Source organism: Ctenopharyngodon idella, chromosome 10 (genome assembly GCF_019924925.1).
Source record: "Ctenopharyngodon idella isolate HZGC_01 chromosome 10, HZGC01, whole genome shotgun sequence".
NCBI classification, from domain to species: domain Eukaryota; kingdom Metazoa; phylum Chordata; class Actinopteri; order Cypriniformes; family Xenocyprididae; genus Ctenopharyngodon; species Ctenopharyngodon idella.
Genome location: NC_067229.1, coordinates 9,226,016 through 9,241,740, shown reverse-complemented (window position 1 = coordinate 9,241,740; position 15,725 = coordinate 9,226,016). Strand labels below are relative to the sequence as shown.

General features: G+C 38.2%; 1 protein-coding gene across 1 annotated transcript; it reads left to right on the top strand.

Annotated features, from left to right (window-relative positions):
* Nucleotides 1-56: 56 nt before the first annotated feature.
* Nucleotides 57-15,384, top strand: aspm (assembly factor for spindle microtubules). Its single transcript, XM_051908967.1, has 19 exons — nt 57-1,325; nt 2,371-2,514; nt 3,435-4,896; nt 5,048-5,116; nt 5,235-5,336; nt 5,419-5,565; nt 6,153-6,389; nt 7,578-7,645; nt 7,775-7,916; nt 8,049-8,179; nt 8,522-8,697; nt 8,865-9,010; nt 9,116-9,201; nt 9,347-9,559; nt 9,716-9,920; nt 10,034-10,176; nt 11,516-11,644; nt 11,753-11,947; nt 12,079-15,384. The coding sequence occupies exons 1-19, from the start codon at nt 1,035-1,037 to the stop codon at nt 15,151-15,153; spliced, it is 7,161 nt and encodes a 2,386-aa protein (XP_051764927.1). The 5' UTR covers nt 57-1,034; the 3' UTR covers nt 15,154-15,384.
* Nucleotides 15,385-15,725: the final 341 nt, after the last annotated feature.

Here is a 15,725-nt window from a genome sequence, read left to right as displayed (position 1 = left end):
CTTCCATCCACTCCAGTCTAATGACTTCTCTCAAAATGCTCTTAAGGTTAATTTAATGCAGAAGAGACCATGCCATCTGCCGGGATTCATGGGTAAAAATGTACACTGCTGCCTTCTGGTGTTATTTCTATTTGTAACAACACACAATTTTCCACTATTTTGTTATATTTAATTTTTTTTTTTTTTTTTTTTTTTGTGAAAAAAGGGTGAGGACTATAAAAAAAAATATATGAATATTAAGAAAAATATAAATAAATATGGAGATTCTTTTTGGATTGTTACAAACAGCAGAAAAAAAATTAAATAGGCAATTCCTATAATAATAATTATAATAATAATAACGATAAATTAAAAATAAATCACCTTGCAGTGCCGCACTTTCTACTCCTAAAAAGTCAATAAAATTAATAACATACAATCAATGATATAGGCTACATTTGCATACAGAATTGATATAAGAATACAACTCTAGTTTTTGTTAAATGTTAAATACCCTCAAGAAAAATAAATATATTTTTAAAAACCTAAAAAAAAAAAAAAAAACCGCTACAGTTAAGGAAAATGTAAAACAAAATGTAAACAGACCACATTCTACCACTATAATAGCTGTTGCAAATACGTTTTGTATTCTCGTTGCTTATTTCGTAAACATACTTGCTGTGGACAAGGGCGTGAGCACAAAAACACGTCTAGGCTCGCGTCTTTACACTATCAACTTTAAACATGTAACAAACGGCAAGTCAAATCCTGTGAGGCAGTGTCTGAATAACACTGCAATGTGCATGAAGCATCCTTCCTGCATTGTGGGCGTGTGTACAGATTTTTAAAGGAATCCTAGAACTTTGATTGGTTCAAGTTTGCTTTTCTGTCCAGTGATTGGGCAATTCTATCAGCTGCAACGATCTGATTGGCCGCTTGGTCTGTACTCAAATTCAAACGTGCGAGGACGCACTCTGGTTTTAAACGGTATTCTGTAGCTCAGCATCACAGACACATGGATTTACCGAAACGTCGTCTATTTAGTTGAGTTAAACATGTCGTTTAAAATCGCGAAAGCGGAGTGTTTGGACTTTAGTCCAACATTTGATTCTCACTGTAGTCGCGATAAACCTGGCAAGGAAAACAACACTTCAATTCCTGTGCTGAGTTTGCTTCAGTTTTCTAGGTCCCCCTTCGTGTCATTTGGGACGATCAAGTTGGGATCATCAAAATCTCTACCTTTACGAATTGAAAATCCCACCGAGGATGCAACAACAACAGTCATAGTGGATAAAATTTCAGCATCCAAAGGCTTTTCGGTTGATCAGACGTGTTTTACAATACAGGTAAGAGTAAACAAGCTGCTTTGTGTCAAAACCTAGTGAGCTTCTCAGCTAGACAACATTTTAGGTAGCAAAGAAAATCTGTAAATGTGGTAACGAAGTTTGGTGCATATTACAGTTGGCGTTAAAGTAAAATAACCGTATCGTAGACCCACTATGAGAATGAGTAATGTTTACTAATGCTTACATTGTTTATTCAGTTAGTGAATTTACACATGCGCAATGCTTGAGGCTCCTTTGCAGTATCTAAAGAAATAGTTTAAAAAAATAAAAAGTGGTCATTTATTCACACAAATCTGTCTGAATTTCGTTATTCTGTGGAGATGTTTGGCAGGATGTTCATGTTCATGGAACTGAAGCTGTCAAGTTTTTAAACTGAAAAAGTACCATAACCGTATGACTCTAATGTATCATGTCTTTTGAAGCAATGTGATAATTTTCTGTGGAAAACATAACTGAATTAAAGCATATTACTGGAAATCGCCACCAGCATACCTTTCACGTGATATTTGTGCATTTAAATATGTTCATATTCAAGATTGGTGTGTTGTAACTGATTACAAAACACGCGAGAAGCAACGAGACCTTTGACATCTTGACAAACTACAGTAGTCAACATTTGAAGTGGATCAAAACCTTTCATCAAAGTTGTCCTAAAACCTTCTTCTTAGAACAGCTTAGCTCTTAGGACAACTTTGATTAACTTTTCTGATCCACTTCAAATGTTGACTACTATATTTGAATATATGCAAATTTGTAGAGCTTATATGTGCTAATTTAAGATTATTAATTTAAATTGTTGTCGTCTTCTCCTTAAAAAGCTATCAAATGGCTTTAGAATATTTGAAATATTGAGCATGAGTTGAATGGCCTCCTTTTATGCTGCTTTTTCTCACTTTTGGAGCTTTACTGCTCCAGTCCCAATTCACTTACATTATGTGGAAAAGTTCTGCATGAACATCTGACTAAATATTTCCATTTGAACTCCACCAAAAAAAGTCATCCAAGTTTGGAGTAAGTTAGTTAAAGTACATTCTCTATTTTTCAGCCTGAGGACAGCATTATTTTAACTGTCACTTGGACACCAGTGGAAGAAGGTGGAGTTCGAGAACTCCTCAGCTTTGTTGCAAATGGTATTGTCAAACATCAAGCGATATTGCTTGGGAAAGCAGAGGCGACAAAAAAGAAAAAGGTAATTAGTAATAATGTGTGTAATATATATATATATATATATAACATACATACATACATACATGCATGGATACATATACTTTGGTGGCCAAAATTATTAGAACGGTAATATTGTGAAATATTTTTACAATTTAAAATAACTGTTTATATTTGAATGCATTTTAAAGTGCAATTTATTTCTGTGTTGGCAAAGCTGAATTTTCAGCATCATTACTCCAGTCTTTAGTGTCACATGATCCTTCAGAAATCATTCATATATACCGATTTGCTGCTCTATCAATATTATAAATGTCTATACTGTCACTTTTGATCAATTTAATGCATCCTTGCTGAATAAAACTATTAATTTCTAAACCTCTTACTGACCCTAAACTTTTGAACGGTAGTGATAATGTTACAAAAGCTTTCTATTTCAGATAAATGCTGTTCTTTTGAAGTTTTTATTCATCAAATAATCCCCCCCCCCAAAAAAATAAAATAAAATAAATGTACCTTGTTTTCAACATTGATAATAATAATAAATGTTTCTTGAGCAGCAAATCGGTATGTTAGGATGAATTTCTGAAGGATCATGTGACACTGAAGACTGGAGTAATGATGCTGAAGCTTTGTCAACACCGAAATAAATTGCATTTTAAAATGTATTCAAATAGAAAAGTTATTTTAGTTATTTTAAATTGTATTTACAAATTTAAAAAATATTTCACAAATTTACTGTTTTTGCTGTATTTTGGATCAAATAAATGAAGCCTTGGTGAGCAGAAGAGACTTATTTTAAAACATTAAAAAAATCTTACAGTTTTAATAATTTTAGCCATCACTGTATATATGTGTGTGTGTGTGTGTGTGTGTGTGTGTGTTTTATTAAAAAAAAGTGTGTGTTTAGTATAATTTGAGTACTTACAAATTTATGTTTTTCAGAAAACCCTATGGGATTCAATTAAATCCAAGAAGGGGGTCCCGGCACCCTCAAAAGAGAAGAAAGTCAGATCAATGCCAATTAAGGCAGTGAATAAGACATTTCATGTGTCTCGCCAGTTGCAGTACAGAAAAGATAGAATGTCCAACCCACTGTCGCCATTAAACCAGGAACGGTCTGCCTATGGTTCCAGTGGCACTAGGGCAAATGCACCATCCTCCACTCCTGAGATGCCAAAGCCTGCTTTTGTAACAGAAAATTTTGATGATGTGCATTTGCAAAAAAACTCACCAGTGGTTGTCTTAGTACCAGCAGAGAGATTGTTTGATACACCTGGTAAAAAGGGTGTGCCTTGTTCACGTAAACCAGAGTGCAGAGAAATGAATAGGGTTTTGAATAAAACACTCTCTCCTGCTAGCACCCCAGAGAGGTTTGGAAATCCATGCTTTCAGAGTCCGCTTCCCGTAATTGCACAAAACGTGCGAGATGAAAGACGAGAGCCAGAGAAACAGTCTTTGTCTGTAAAAGATGCTCTGGATGTTATAGGATCAGATCTGTCGCATGCAGTGAGCCCACCGAATGCTTGCTCAAGCTTTGATTTTTCTGATTCTCTTGAGTCTGAAAAACAGATTCCAGTAACATCATTTAGAGCGACTGCAGTCATTTCACCACCAGTTGAAGTTGCTCACCCAAGGTTGACTTTCTGTGTGAAACCCAATAAAGTCATAGGAGTTGAATCAAATCATCATGCATTTAGGCTCAAGGCATTACCTTTTAGCACTGCCACAGTGACCAAGTTGAACAAAGTTGATGACACCCTTGTTCCTGATGGTCCCAAGAAGTTTCCTGTGAATTCTACCACAGTGACCAAAAGCAAAACAGAAGCCTCTGTCGAGAGTCCAGGCTTACGAAAGAAGAAAACCTCCAGGCGTAGGCTCTTAGAGAAGACCATGGAGCTCTCAGAACCTAGTAATGCAGAATCTAACACAAGTTCTCCAGACAGCATCTCCACTCTACCTGTCATTAGCTCAGATTCAAGTCCAGATGTGGCACTAGAGTCCAAATGTCTCATAACTTCAATGCCAGCTGCAAAAGAGTGGCTGACATCATATGGATCCCCTCCTGAACAGCTTTTGTCCTCCATATCTCCCATACGACCTAAAGTTTTGCCCTCTGTTAGTAGCAGTAACAGTCCGTCAAGTGGTCTGAAGTTGACAGTCGGAAACGTCTCTGATAAAGTGCAACCAGGTCTGTCTAAGGACCAGTTTCCTGTGCAATGCATGACATTTGTGCAGAGTAAAAAGAGAAAAAGTGATGAGTTTTTGCGAGGTCATTTGGAAGATATGTCAAACGTCCAAGCGAAAAAGTGCCGTGCTCCAGCCCATGTGACAGAGCTTAAGAAACCAAGCCAAGAAAGAACGTTCGCTTCAAGGTCGACATCTGGACAACAACAAAAAGCTATAGGTAAGTCAAGTATACTCATCATGCATGTCATGCAAAATGTAGGTGACGAATCTAGTATGTATTATCAAATATGTACTGGTAAACATTATTAAAGATGTTTGGACATTCTATGAGTTGAGAACCAATTAAATAATACTTTTTTTCCATAAAGCTCCACCAAGCTCCAGAAAGTTCACAAAACCTCCAGCAAAGAAATCATTTCCAAAAACAACTCAAAAAGGTTAGAAAACATTGTGTCCCTCTTGTTTAGAATAGCGTTCTTGAAAATCTTTGAATAACTTGCCCTACATGTTTAGTATGACCAATGATACCATTTTAAGTGTATTTCACTGATGTAGATGGTCAGTCTGGGAGGTCACTGAGCAGTTCAACTCGAAAGCCTGCGAGGATCGTGGCTGTGGCTCAGGCCAAACTGACCTTCATGAAGCCGACACAGACGGGTATGTTTTTACAGCTACGTTCACATAATCTTTTGTTCTGTTTTTAAGTGGCATAGTTGCTTAATTTGTACAATCTTGACAGCCATACCAAGGCATCCTTTGCCATTTGCTGCAAAGAACATGTTTTATGATGAGCGATGGATTGAAAAGCAGGAGCGAGGCTTTTCCTGGTGGATGAATTATGTTCTCACTCCTGATGACTTCAAAGTTGCAACAGAAGTTACCAAAGGTGGGTGCTTTTGTTTTAGTTGTTAGTATCCTTCGAGTTTGAATCTTTTGCATTGTCATTTTAAGTTAAATTTAAAGGCATAGTTCACCCAAAAATGAAAATTCTGTCATTAATTACTCACCCTCATGTCGTTTCAAACCCGTAAGACTTTTTTAAGATCTTTTTGAAGAAATCTGAGCACTTTCTGTCCCTCCATAGACCGCTACACAACTGACATTTTGACTCTTCAAAAAGTTCATAAAGTGATTGTAAACTTAATCCATATTTATTGAGTGGTTTAGTCTTTCTGAAGAGACAAGATCACTTTATGATGAACAGATGAATTTATACTTTTCAAATATAAACATTCATCAACTACAAACTCTTTAAGAACTTTTTGAAGCGTCAAAGTGTCTGTTGCGTAGCTATCTATGGAGGGACAGAATCTCTCAGATTTCATCAGAAAGATCTTCATTTGTGTTCCAACAATGAACAAAAGCCTTACGGGTTTGGAACGACATGAGGTTGAGTAATTTTTGGGTGAACTATCGCCTTAAGCAATTTCAGCTGCAATCTTGTAATATCTTTCTCATATTGTTTCTTCTTAGTGAATGCCTTGTCATTAACTATGGGGAATGAAAAATTCAACATACCCAAAGCACCAACAAAAGAAGAGTTGTCGTTTAGAACTTACACAGCCCGTCAACGGCTAAACCGCCTTCGGCGAGCAGCTTGCAAGCTGTTTACGTCAGACACCATGGTGAAGGCCATCCAGAGACTGGAGCTGGAAGTAGAAGCCAAGAGGCTCCTTGTGCGAAAGGACAGACATCTCTGGAAGGACATAGGTATGAGGTGCCAAAGGATATACATTTTGTCAATGTGAATTATGCTTGTAGGACATCGTCAATCTTTTTGTACACGTTAAGGAGGGCGTACACTGCGTTTTCTGACATTTAGTCGTGAGCCATTGCACGTTACAAGTCAGTTAACCTGATCGTTGTGTCAAAGATGCCGGCACGACTGTACTGCACTGCGAGCCGGCGGCAATCACATGAGCTTTCACACTAAACACGGAGACTGGAGCTTTAATGTTGCTGCTATAGCTTCAGATAGAAAAGAGAAAGAAAACAAAAATACAGGTGTACAAATTATTTGGTGAAAAGCAGAGAACAACGCAGCCATTCCTTTAAACAAAAACTTTTTGAGCACACACTGTAGGGTTGTAGCCACTGGGCTATAATAATATTCATAGATCTAGCCTATGTGACGTGGTTGTGTATGATTTGGAAGTAGGGGACAGCCTATACACTGGTCAAAATCCGTCTGACTTTCTGAATTTTTTTAAACTTGTTTAAAAATTATCAGGAGGTGTGTGTTACATACTCTGTTTGGCTCGTAATTCCTCTCACACAATGCGAGCCGTGACCACACAAGCATTTCCACACGATTTCTCCCGAGAGAAGAAAAAATGTTTTTGAAAAGTCTCTTATGCTCACCAAGGCTGCATTTGTGATGAAATAATACTGTTTTAATACATTTAAAATGTAATTTATTCTTATGATGTCAAAGCTGACTTTTCAGCATCATTACTTCAATCTTCAGTGTCACATGATCCTTCAGAAATCATTGTAATATACTGATTTACTGCTAATGAAACATTTCTTATTTTTTTCAATGTTGAAAACAGTTGTTCTGCTTAAAATTTCTGTGGAATCTCATAATTTTTTTCAGGATTCTTTGACGAATAAAGTTCAAAAGAACAGCATTTATGTTAAATATTATTTTTTAGTGTTTTTTTTTTATTATAAATTTCTTTTTTCTGTCACTTTTGAATGCTAGTGTATATATTATGTATTATTATTATTATTATTATTATTATTATTATTATTATTTTATTTTCCTTTGGGATACTTGATTTTCTTTATAGCTGGTGTCACTTTTAAATAAAATATTTAATGATTTAATTAATTAATATTTCTTGTTTTTTTTTTTTTTTTTTTTTTTTTTTTTCACCTTTTATTTTAATTTCTCAGGTGAGCGTCAGAAAGTTCTTAACTGGCTGATATCATACAATCCACTTTGGCTACGAATAGGACTTGAGGTATTTTTGTTTTGTTTGTGAAAGCATGATGTTCATTTGTTTGCTTGTTAAAAATATTAAAATTTTTTTAGTCATTAGATACATTTATGATTTTCATGTATGACATGTTTTGCCCATTCCTTGTTTTAGACAATCTTTGGAGAGCTAATATCACTCGAAAGCAACAGTGATGTCATGGGACTGGCCATGTTTATTCTTGGACGTCTGCTGTGGAATCCAGACATAGCCGCTGAGTTCAGGCACTCTAAAGTTCCCAATTTGTACAGAGATGGTAATTTAATTTGATTACTTTTTTTTGTGAACTCATTTTTTCTATGGTCTTTGTATTATTATTATTATTATTATTATTATTATTATTATTGTAAAGAGTGTCTGTAATAAAAAAAATTTCCCCACTCATCAGGCCATGAGGAGGTGCTGTCTCGCTTCACTCTAAAGAAACTATTACTGCTGGTCTGCTTTCTGGATAAAGCCAAAGAGTCCAGACTGATTGAACACGATCCTTGTTTGTTCTGCATGGATGCTGAATTTAAGGTGTGTGGGTTTTACGATTTTTCTTGTCTAGGTGAAAAGCTGTCTCGCGATATCAGCATGACTGAGTTGAGTTTGTGGCAAAAACCTTTTACAGTGCTTGCAATTCATTGTTCTGTCTTTTACTGCATATGACAATTCATACTCATGACATTCATTATAAGATGTTTAGTGTAGGGCTGTCACGATTCCTCAAATAATATCAGCATTTCTGTAACTGTAGCATTTCTATTGTAAAGAAGTGGCCAAATATTAAAGATTAAGTGGACATTTGAATGAAATGTTGTTTGGCCAGTATCAAACAAGGATATGATCATGCTGAATTTTTTTTTTCTTTCCCTATAGTCAAGCAGAGATCTGCTATTGGCGTTCTCACGAGACTTCCTCAGTGGTGAAGGCATTTTGTCACGTCACCTCAGCCACTTGGGCCTAGCAGTATCTCATGTTCAGACTCCTCTGGATGAGTTCAACTTTGCAGTGAAGAATCTTGCTGTTGACTTGAGATGTGGCATTCGTTTGGTGTATGTTTGATTTGAAAAATTTCACTTTTGCATGTTTATTGTTCATACATCATAATAAAATGTCATGGCTGTTGTGATCTATTCCAATGTTTAGATTTGGCATTTTTAAAAGCCTCCAATTTCCCATGTTATATATCTCCACTTAATATTTGTTTATTAATTTTCAGGCGGGTCATGGAGCTCTTCACTCTGGACTGGACTTTATCTAGAAAGCTGCGGATTCCTGCTATTAGCCGCCTGCAGAAAGTGCACAATGTTGATGTTGCACTGCAGGTTCTGAAAGACAAAGGTGTTGACCTTAAAGATGAGCATGGTGAGTGAGCATTGTTTCTTGATGATAAATATCTAGCAGTTCCTAATGAAACTGTTCATAATCTGAAGAAAAAAGCACTTTGAATTTGTCTTTATCTTCTTGAAGGAGCGTACATTGACTCCAGAGACATTGTGGATGGACACCGGGAAAAGACCCTAAACCTCCTTTGGAAAATCATATTTGCTTTCCAGGTATGGACCAAGGCTGTATACCATATTGCCCAGCACTAGTTTTTGGAAAAAGTCATTAAGATGACTGATACTCATGTTTATCTTCTGGTATTGTGTGCGTTTAATATGTAATTCTTTAAATATGACGAAACTTCTTTTGTCATAGGTGGAAGTGCTACTTGATGAGAGTCAGCTCAAAGAGGAAATCAGTTTCCTCAGGAAAACCTGGAGAACAAAACAGAAACTGGCTTCAATAATGTCTAACAAAGGTGTTGCAGTGACAAGAATGAAAGCGAGACAAGCATTTGAACATCCCAGCCAGAAGGTGACGCTTCTTCTGGACTGGGTCAATGCTGTTTCTGAGTTCTACAACTTAAAGGTGAGTCACATTATAAAAATAGTTTGCTCATGTATGTTCCAAACCCATATTTTGTCAGATGTTGCAGAGAAATGTGTAATAATTTTCCTGAATACGTTTGTACGATAACCTGCAAAGGATCCTTCTTTGAACAATATCTCTCCATTATTTTTGCAGGCTGAAAACTTCACGGTGTCATTCTCAGATGGTCGTATCCTGTGCTACCTCATTCATCATTACCATCCTGGTCATCTTCCTGCAGAGGAGATACAACAGAGAACAACGCAGACCATAGAATGTGGCCATCGCGGCAGAGTGGAGCTCAATAACTCCTCGAGTGACTCAGACTGCTCTTTTGAAAATTTGCCCACAACACAAACTGGTACTTTTTTTTTTTTGAGTAAATCACAGCATTTTTACATTTAGGTGAACCATTCCTGCAATATTTATAACTGTAAATGTCTTAGAACTGTTTGTTTTTTGCCTTTGGTACAGAACACCTGTCAGTGGACTTCAGAGAGCTACTCGAGAATGAGAGAAGCAACTTTCATTTGGTGAACACCGCTGTGTCTTATCTTGGAGGGGTGCCTGCTATGATAAATCCAGAGGATATGTCCAACACTATCCCAAATGAAAAGGTAAAAACATTTTATCCCTGTCCATTAGAACAGCATGATTCTGGATAAATTGAGAATCATGATTTAAAATAAGCCTCATTTCCACCGAAATTACCCGGAAACTTTGTTTCCATTGCAGTCTAAAGTCCTGCTGGATTTTGTTCTCCGCATATAAGCTTAAAAAAAGCCTGAAGTCGGTACATGTTAGGGTACAAGTGATGTATCTGTACTTTTGTTTGTGGTCGTCACATGCTTGTTTTAATTTTTTTTTTATCCATTGGATAGGGAGTGAGTAATCGGTCTTTCGAAGCACATCCTTCAAGCATAAATTCAATCGAGATATCAACATCTTCCTCTAATTTGAGGAAACATGTTACGATAAATTGATTTCTGCTCAATAAATGACCTGTGTATAGGCTAGCCTATATTGTCATTTTAAAGACCATTTTATGCCACTGAATATATAATCATAATATAACAGCATAATAATGCAAGTAGGCCTACACATTTTCAAGTAACAATGATCTAAACTCTTAAGAATATTTAGACACTGGAATTGAAGTGTCAAATAATAATAATACTTTTGAATAAATAAACATTTGCTAACACAGTGGAAAAATAACAAATAGAAAAAACACACATGCAAATGTACAAAAGGCATGTTTATGTAGATTTTCCATGTACACATTTTTCCCTGACCTTTTCTCAGTAAAGGGGTGCTTACACACTGCTGAAAAACACAAACCCTACTTAGTCAGATGTCCATATAAACAAAGGCACAGATGTCTCAGGCCATGTCTGCTGCTAAATCTATTTTTCTAGATGTTTTTTAAAAGTTAAAGAACTTCATTTAACTTGAAATTTGTTTTTGTGCAAACATAATGGGCAATATATCACTTCACCAAAAATTGAGGTCATGTCCACGATAGGCCTACATCAGAGTTCCTTTGCACTTATTCTTTGCACTGTTCCGAACATTTTCAACATTAGCTCACTCAATGTTTAAGGCCTTACAACTGATTTTTAAATCTTTTTTTTTTCTTTTTTTTTTCTCTTCATTCAATGTGATTTTTAAATGAAGTTCACTGAAAATAACTTTTTCATCTTTGTGTTTTGATGTATTTAAAACGTTGGCAGTCAAAATTAAAACTGTTGGATGTTAAATATTCTTTCTGACAAACAACAAAAGATAATGTGAATTATCGTATGTACACTGTTTTCCACATTTTTAAATCCGTGTACACAGTTTACTCATACATTTTTTTGAAAAGTAATGGTACTTGAGTATGTTTTTTCAGTACTCTTTCCTCCCCTGTGTATATTTAATGCAACTGTGATTTGCTAATTTCTTTTCCCCCAGGTTGTCACATGTTACCTCTCATTCCTTTGTGCCCGTCTTTTGGATCTCCGCAATGAAACGAGAGCAGCCCGAGTCATCCAGGGCGCATGGCGGAGATACAAGCTACAGAAGGACATTGAGCTTACTCGGGTAAGGGTATCATTTTTTTTTTTTTTTTTTTCTTCTCTGTCAAGCTGCTTGGAACATTGATATGCTTAGATTTTTTTGTCTTATATTGAGTATGATCTGCATGCACAGCAAAAGAACCTGGCTGCCACTAAAATCCAAGCCCTTGTGCGGACTTTCATCTTGAGAAGAAGAATGATACGACAGAATAAGGCAGCCATCAAGATCCAAACATTCTGGAGAGGATACAGTGCACGTGAAAAATTGAGAGTGCTGAAAAAAGAGAGATATTTTGCTCTTCAAAATGCAGCTGCAACTCTAATTCAGGTATGTTCAGGATTATGCCTGGTACTTTTGTTTCCTCCTCGTTATGGATATTATTTTATTAATATATTCTACAATTATTGCTATACTTCTAGATGGCTATTCTTAATTAGCATTTTCTTGTCTTCACACAGAAAACATACAAAGCTTGGAGGGTTCAAAGTCTCCTAAAGAAAAACCGTGCCGCCAGTGTGATCCAAGCAGCTTTCCGGAAGTGGCATACAAAAAAAGTTCTGGAAAAAAACACTGCAGCCTTGCGCATTCAAGCATGGTACAAAATGCAGCGTTGTAAAACCCAGTACCTGGATATGAAAAGGAAAGCGGTCTGTGTTCAAGCATGGTTTCGAGGTCACCTGCAAAGATGCAAGTTTCAGACTTTAAAGAAAAGGCACAATGCTTCAATTGTCATTCAGAGTGCATTCAGGGCCTACCTTGTCAGACAACAGATATCTAAAATGGAGCAAAATGCAGTCATGATTCAAAGGTGGTTTCGAGCCTGCATGCAAAGGAAAGTAGATCAGAAGAGGTTTTTTGAGATTAAATCGGCAGTTCTGGCTCTGCAAGCAGCTTTCCGTGGATGGAAGGTCCGTAGATCTGTGGCTCAATGCCAGCACGCTGCACTTCTGATTCAAACTGCTTTCAGGCGGTTTATAGCTCAAAGGCACTTTTTGTGTTTGAAAAGAGCAGCCATTGTTCTGCAACAGAGATACAGAGCTAAAGTATTTGGAGAAAAGTTACGACAAGAGTATATGGCTCTTAAATCTGCTTCAGTGACAATTCAAGCGTTGTGGCGAGGACGAGCTGAGCGGAAGAAGATCAGTCAGCTCCACAGATTTGCCAAAATCATTCAGTCAAACTATCGTAGATATGCGGCACAGACACTGTTTTTGGAAATGAAACGGGCTGTCGTAGTCATTCAAAGACAGTACAGAGCCTTCAGAGATGGACAGAAAGTGTACGTGGAATACACTGAAATGAAAAGAGCAGCCATTGTGCTACAGAGTGCTTATCGTGGCAGGAGAGTAAGACAAGAACTGCAGAAGAAAAACAAAGCAGCAACTTTGATTCAGTCTGTGATAAGAGCACATAGTTGCCGCCAGCAGTTTTTAGCTCAAAAGCGTGCTGCTATTGTCATTCAGCAACGTCATCAGGCTTTTGCATATGGACGGTTGCAAAGAAGCCATTACATCCATTTGAGGCAGGTGACTATAACTCTACAGGCCATATATCGGGGGTCCAAAGTGAGGCAAAATCTGAGACGAAAGCATCAAGCCGCCACTATCATTCAAGCTCAATTCCGAATGCATAAAGTACACATTGCCTTTGTTGCTGCAAAGTGTGCAGCTATCATCATACAGCAGCAATACAGAGCTTACAGAGTTGGCAAATGCATTCAAGCTACTTACTTGCAAATGAAAAATGCTGCTGTAGTTATTCAGTCAGCATTCAGGGGAATGAAAGTTCGCAACTACTTACGAAAATCGCACCAAGCTGCAACAGTGATTCAGGCACGTTTTCGTGGACATTCCCAACTCAAAAAGTACAAGAGACAACAGTGGGCGGCATCAGTTTTACAGCTGCGATTCAGGGCAATGATGACTAAAAATGCTGTCATGAAGCAATATGGAGCCATAAAAACAGCTGCCATATGTATCCAGTCAGCTTTCCGTGGAATGATGGTAAGAAAGGAGATTGCAGAAAGGCACAAATCTGCTAAAATTATCCAGAAGACGTATAGAGCATACAAGCAACGCCGTGATTACCTTGCTCTCAGAAATGCCACCATCTGTATTCAGCAACAGTACAGAGCAATTGTAAGTGCAAGGCAACAACATAAAAGGTATTGCTCCTTGCGAGCAGCTGCCATCACTTTGCAGTCTGTGTACCGAGGGACGAGACTAAGGAAAGAAATCGATAAAAAGCATAAAGCGGCCACTGTGATTCAGGCAATGTACAAAATGTACAGAACTAGAGTGCCATTCCAAGCTATGAAACTGGCTTCATTGGTCATACAGAGGCAATACAGGTGCCATTTACTGAGAAAAGAGGCAAGAGAGAACTTTTTAAAGCTGCAGCGTAGCGTGACAACAATTCAGGCTGTTTACAGAGGAAATCGTGCACGGCGTGATATCGCTAGAATGCATTTTGCTGCCACAGTCATTCAGAGGAAGTACCTTACTTACAAACAAAGGAAGCACTTTTTGTCCATCCGAGCAGCTGTAGAATTGTGTCAACAACGCTATCGATCCATTTTGATAGCACGACATGTTCGGAGAGATTATATTGCTAAACGCCAAGCTGCTGTTGCAATCCAGGCAACTTTCAGGGGAATGCAGGTCCGGCGACAGATCCGGAGAGAGCACAAAGCTGCAACTATCATTCAGTCCCATGTGAGAAAGCACCTCTTCAAGTTGCGCTTCCAGCGACTTCGTTGGGCAGCCTGTACTGTTCAGCAACATTTCAGAGCTAACAAAATGATGAGGCAGGAGATGACAGCACTACAGGAACAGAAGAATGCTGCTTTGATTCTGCAAGCAGCCTATCGTGGCATGAAGTCCAGACAGACTTTGAAGCAGTTGCATCAGGCTGCCACCACCGTTCAGGCAACTTTCAGAGCTTATAGTTCTCGAAAGAGGTATTTAGCAATGAAATGCGCTGCCATTGCCATTCAGCAAAGGTATCGTGCCGTAAATGCAGCAAAACAGCAGAGAAAGCATTTTCTTGAAATGCGTCAAGGTGCACTTGTTCTGCAAGCATGTTATAGAGGTCTTAAAGTTCGGAGGAAACTACTATTACAGTGTCAAGCAGCAGTTTTGATTCAGTCTTATTTTAGAAGACACAAAGAAATGGTTAAGTACCGGGCCATGAGGTTGTCAGCTATCATTATCCAGAGCCATTACAGGTCATACATCCAGGCTAAAGCAGATCGGGAGAACTATCTGCGTTTGAGAAATTCTGCTGTAGTCATTCAAGCAGCTTTTCGAGGACACTCTCTCAGGAGACATTTAGCAGAACAGCAAAAAGCGTCTATCATCATACAGGCTAGTTTCCGCATGTACCAGCAAAGGTCAGCTTTTGAAAGACAGCGCTGGGCAGCCATGGTTCTCCAGCAGAGGTATAGAGCTTTGAAACTTCGAGACGAGCATGTGAATAGATACCAGCTGGTGAGAATGCTGCTGTATGCCTGCAGAAGTCTTTTAGAGGGATGAAGGGGAGAGAACTGGCCAGACGGACCAAGGCTGCAAGAACCATTCAGTCCTACCTCAGGATGTCTGTCCAAAGACAGCATTTCATTAAAGCAAAGGCTGCAGCAATTGTGATTCAGTCTGCATACAGAGGCCATTGCACCAGAGTTCAGCATGCTAGGATTCAAGCGAGCGCAATGCTTATCCAGAAGTGGTACAGATCATGTAAACTGGTCCAGAAAGATCGGAATGGTTTTGTTGCTCTTAAGCAAGCTACACTTACCTTGCAATCTGCCTTGCGTGGAATGCTGGCAAGGAGGCTTGCAAAAAGAATACGAGCTGCAATCAAGATTCAGTCTTTGATGCGCATGCACATGCACCGCAAGCACTACGTAACGCTCCGCTCAAGTGTCCTAAAATTGCAAGCTCATTACAGAATGTTTGTGGCCCGGAGAAGATACCGCAGATTGCAGGCTGCAGCGGTTATACTCCAAAAGCGTTACAGAGCTCATAGGGCAACAATGGAACAGAGGTGCAGTTACTTGAAGACTCTCCAAAATGTAAAGATCCTTCAGGCCAGAGTACGTGGACATATT